We start from the raw sequence: 5,499 nt of genomic DNA, 5'->3' as shown, positions 1-5,499 counted from the left end.
CACTAAGTTCAAATACTAAAATATTTGAGCGTAGCACCATTAAACTTAGGTAGACGTAACCCTACGTATAAACTAAATATTTACGGAAGCCTCCGACCAGGAGTAAAGGATGGAATGAAAAAGCAGACTGATATTTTATGACATCAATGAGCTCATGTTTTGCATGACAGGCATCAATCATTTCGACATACATTATGATGTTGACATTTACGAGAGAGAGAGAAAAAAACATACTTTTAAGCAGCTCTTCAGCATGAAACCGATCTAATGGTGCAGTTTTCAGGGTGTGTCACCCGGTGTCAAGTTTCAACACATTCAAAATATATATAGGATATTAAAATGAATAAATGTCTGTTTTTCCAGCCTGTTGTATTAGTATTTATTTATCACCCCTCATTTATTTTAGATACAGTTCCTATAATATTGTTTTATATATATATATATATATATATATATATATATATATATATATATATATATACTATTTATCAAATCTACTTTTATTACGTATCATAACTTAATGGGGATATAATTTATTACAGCTGACAATTACGTGAACAAACAAGGTTTGAACATCAACGGTAACAAGATCAAATTGAAGTTCACGTCTTTTTAACACTTCTGTGTATACATTTGAAGGCTGCTTATTGGATAAATACAGGTAAACGTCATAATATGCGACTAAGCATTACTTTATGGAGAGCTTACGACCTACTAGTTAAGTATTGCCTTAAGAACAGGTGGTACAACCAAATTAAGCACTGACTTAGTTACAAACTAACTAGTAGTTACTAAGCACTTAGTGTGAACTTTACGTCCCAATTTACGTAAGAATTTACGCACAGCTGGTGCAACCCTACCCAGGTCCCTGTTAGCACCTGCTGGTAGTTGCTGGAACTACACCACCCGTTGGCAAAAATCATGTTTCTCCATAGACGGCCATTCAAAAGCAGCCGTATTTTATGGCGAAATTTTTTCCAAAAAACATTTCAATTTAAATTATTTCATTACATTAAAGCACATCGTCATCCGGTGACGGATTGTTTTTTAATGGCTCTTAAAAGTGTGAAATTGATTTACATTTTCCCCTTTCTATTCCCATCGACGAGTGATCAGTCACGTGCCACACGATCCCGCAACTGAGCGCCCGTGAGCAAAGATGGCAGCCTCCATTTTGCAAGTTTCCTGAGAACTCTGCGCTAGCTGAGCACAGTCATAGAGATGAATGGAGATGCTAACGGATAGCTCTTTCCAAGTATTTTATAGCTCCATGATTCAAACAGTTCAGCTACGCCAGGTTTGTGGCAGGACAAGTTAACGCGCCGGCTTTGTACTATAACTTTTTCCCGTCTAAATTTAGCTTAATTAATCAGCATGTTAGGAGCCTTTAATAATAAACAAACAGATTTTTGTTCTAATTTTGTGAAAATTAATAATAGATGTCATCATGGCATGGGTGGCAAGGAAAGCCTATTTATATTTAAATAAACAGTATTTTAATGCTTCACTGTTGTTGTGTAAATTGTTTGTTTGTTTGTAACTTAGTAGAGTCTCACTTTAAGGAAAATATAAAAATGGTCCATTCAGACTTTTACATATTTATACATTTTCTCTCAGGGGATTCCCCTGAACCCCCATATTTTTATACGTCAAAAGGCCTCCTATGTCCCATACATGTATATTATGAATGTAAAAATATTTAAACACAAAAACTGAACTGCTGTCATTTAGCTTTAAAACGAACTGTTGATGACAGGCTACTGGAACATTCGGTAGCAACATGCTGACTTCTGTGTGATCATATAGCTACTTTACCTGGTCTTCTCACAATGTGTTTACCTTATTTGTGCGAAACTAAAGATTCCAGCAGTGCCAGTGTACATTTAATTTATTGTAATAATTTTTTTTTTACTTCAGATTTGTTAGCTAGCAGCAGCAGCAACATACTGTAAACTGACTGCTGTGTTACTGGTTACAGAGAGTGCATGTGGGATCGAGGGTGAATGGCTGCAACCAGACTCTTCTTTCCAAGTTTCTCTGGGAAATTTAACTCAGAAAAAATAACATTTACATAATTTAGTCTCGTTTATGAACATTTAAGTCACTTATTTCCATATTCCAAGGGTGGTCTTTGCACCTTACTGGTTTAAATTGAACTAGAGATTTACTCTTCAAAAAAACAGTGTGGTTCACTGGCTTTCTCAGATAGACCTCTAACATCTAAAAGGAAAATCTTGGAAAATGATCTGTCAGCAAAAAAAAAAACAATGTATATTATGGACATAAATTGCATTTACGTAAAGCTAGCTAACATTAAATTGAATACCCCGTTGTCTCAGAAACAATGACACAAGATGACTAGTGTATAACCTTTAGAAACTGCTAACCCTAACTTGAGTTTCACTGTAGGCTAATATTTTTTTAATATAATGAGATGTATAATTAATCATCTGAAGAGTACAGCCCTGGTTAGTAAACTATTGAATGCTTTAAGGAGAAAATATCACATAGATATTAATCTTTACATATGAATTATTGCCAAGCACTCTAAACACATACACTGCTCTATTTGGATTTTATAATTAGCGTCATATGTGGGTGCCTAGAGAGAAGAAGTATTGAACCACTGCCACATACAAACAAGATACAAGTTACGGTCACAAAAAGTTATTTTCTGAATGCAATAGCCTACTACTGAACTTGCTTATATATGCAGTAACCTATTTTATGCTACCTTGTGTCAACTATTTAAAAAATATATAGTATGTGAAACAGTACACGGTATGCAATGATAAATTGTTTCAAACAATAATATATTACATGGTTGTTGGACCTCATTATGTTGCACTTTTAATTAAGTGAATGGCATTCAGTTATCATGTTAGAAATACATAAGGTCATTTGGTATTTTTAGTCCAGTTTTGTGTCAAAATGTTTTAGCTTTTGGCTGTCCTGTCAAATAATGAGGGAAGAGAAGGAGATGTTGTGGTTAATATTGTTTTGGGTTCATTTGTCACTTGAAATGGAAGATCAAGTTGGGTGAAGTAGCATTGTATGATACAGAATCTCCTACATTGTGCTTGGGTTGTTTACCGCAAATGTTGGCAAATATAGTAGGTCATGTGGGTATTCCATGCATACAGAAAATGTGTATGCTGTGCACAATATACACACTGCAAAAACAGTAAGAGTTGCATGTACAGCATTCAGCACATAACCTTGATCTTCATTACTTTAGGCCTTTTCTTCAGGATTTGAAAGGCCACTTATCTTTTAGTTCCTCGAGGACCCTCTAGTGCATTCAGAGTGTGTAGCAGCTAAAATGTGTTCGCAATATTACAATGCACCACAGGAGGGTGCAATGTAGAAGAAAGACATCTTCACACTGCAAAACACCATGAACGTAGGAATATATTTGAAATATCCGTTGTTTTTCTTTGCCAGATATTTATTACGCTACATTGCATACATCCATGATTTTTACATCCATTCAAGTAAGCATAATATAAAATAAGCTGATATGTTCCCTCAAAAAAACAGAGGATAACATGATTTTAGCACCATTGACAGACCAACACGTGAAAGTCATTCCACACTGAAAAACCAAGAAATGTGGAAATAGCATTTGAAATCCCTGTCTTAAAATAAGTTATTTAATACTTGTATGACGAAATACTAAGAATGCTCTTTCACAAATGGTTGGAAAGGCTTGCTTGTGATGTTGCTTCCAGTCAGCTTCATACGAGTTACAGAATGGAGGGCATAAATAATTCATAACAATTGTCCACAATAACTGACCATAAGTCGACTTAAAAATAACAAGGCAATACAAGAAAATGAAAATAGAAGAGCTTGCACAGGGTCATCTACTACTGGTATGCTACAATAAATTTTCAATCTGATCGGTGGTATTTAAGGATTCTCCTCTGAGTGAAGACTGTTGCTGGCAATACTGAAAAGCAATAATATAACAAAATATAATTTCTAACAATAGAGATGAAATAGGACATTGGTTGAAAATATTGTAGGGCTCATATATTTTTAATGTTCCACTGTATCAGATTTGTTTTTAACTACAAAACTATAAGGCACTTAAATAACAACCAATAATATTCTCTATAAGCAAAAAAAAAACAAAAAAAAAAAACATTAATAATAATAATAATAATAATAAAATCAACCTGGTTTTCAGAATGCCAAAGTATAAAGCTGAAATGCGTAAGACACAAAGAAAAGAAGGAGATGGTCTCTTCATGCCTTTATTTTTCTGTAGTTTCATGTAATATTAAGTCCTATCACTTTATCAAAACACTTACAAAATGACCTAAACCACAAGTCCTTTCAAGTTAAAAAAAAGTGCACCAGAGTTCCTTTCATGTCTGATGTGAGGTCACTTGAGTATATCCACAGTTTCATCCTCGACACCAGCAGCAAACATGAGGTTTGAAGGAAGTTTCAGAATCGTTACCAGCTCAGTGGTGCCACGGAAAAACACCTTTTCAGTCTGTTAATCTGAGCCAAAGAGCTGTTTTCAGAGTCATTTACTCCCCTGCTGAAAAGACCAGCTTAAACCAGCATGAATTTTCATGTTGGTCCATACTGGTTCATATATGCTAGGGACCAGTTCCCAAAACACAACATTTGCTGGTGACCAGCGATGCTGGCCTTTTCAGCAGGGCTGTCTCAAATTTGAGTTATTGATTGAAAAACTGATGATCAGTCAGGACAGTACAGGACAGTGCTGGCTTTGAGCACAGTTGAAGTAGCACCACTGAATTACTGCTGAGAGATGAAAGGTTCTCTAGATAGGTGTAGTGGTTCAGGCCTCTTGGTAATCTCACTGGTTGGCCAGGATTTCTGGATGTTTCTCAGCACCCCTGTTTGTTTTACCTGTGGGTCACCTGGTTGTTGAGCAGGCCTGGGAAATTGTCTTCTGTCTCTGCACTAAAGGAGCCCCCTACAAAGATACACAGAATCATGGTCTCTCTTACTATAGAGGATGCTAAGCATGACGTGCCATGCAGTCAGTGTTAGGAAAGCTATAAACCGTAGTTTTACAAGCTACTCATAACTTAAAATAATTAAACTACATTCAAGCTACACTTTTAAAAAGGTAGTTAGATCCACTTTAATTTATTAACAAAAAGTAGCTAACTACATTGAAGCCATTTAAAGTGGAAAATACTTTAAATATATAACAATTAGATGATATCTTTTATTATTATGTATTTAATGAAATAAATAATCCCACTTGATAGCTAGGGTGACATTCAAATAGGGTAAATTAGGATTAGGGTGACAACATTAAATTAAACATACATTTATGATAATATAAATTCATACTAGAAAACATATAGTAATAAACAGCCACGATTAACAAAGTATTCCTTGAAAAAAAGAAAAAGAAGAAAAAAAAGGAAAGAAGAAAGTGACTTCTGGCAAAGTCCCTTTAAAGGAATGTTCCAGGTCCAATACAAGTAAACCTCAATCGACAACATT

General features: G+C 34.9%; 1 protein-coding gene across 2 annotated transcripts in view; it reads right to left on the bottom strand.

Moving 5' to 3' along the window:
• Positions 1-3,430: 3,430 nt before the first annotated feature.
• The window catches only part of loxl2b (lysyl oxidase-like 2b), a 45,033-nt gene continuing 42,964 nt past the window's right edge, over positions 3,431-5,499 (bottom strand). For both annotated transcript variants that reach the window (XM_051664918.1, XM_051664921.1), the window contains one exon: positions 3,431-4,957. In XM_051664918.1, coding sequence (XP_051520878.1) covers positions 4,887-4,957 — 71 coding nt within the window. In that variant the 3' untranslated portion in view covers positions 3,431-4,886. The remainder of the gene's footprint in view (positions 4,958-5,499) is intronic.

Source organism: Myxocyprinus asiaticus, chromosome 3, assembly GCF_019703515.2.
Source record: "Myxocyprinus asiaticus isolate MX2 ecotype Aquarium Trade chromosome 3, UBuf_Myxa_2, whole genome shotgun sequence".
Lineage (NCBI taxonomy): Eukaryota > Metazoa > Chordata > Actinopteri > Cypriniformes > Catostomidae > Myxocyprinus > Myxocyprinus asiaticus.
The sequence above is the reverse complement of the archived record's forward strand: the minus strand, read 5'-3'. Positions and strand labels throughout refer to the sequence as shown.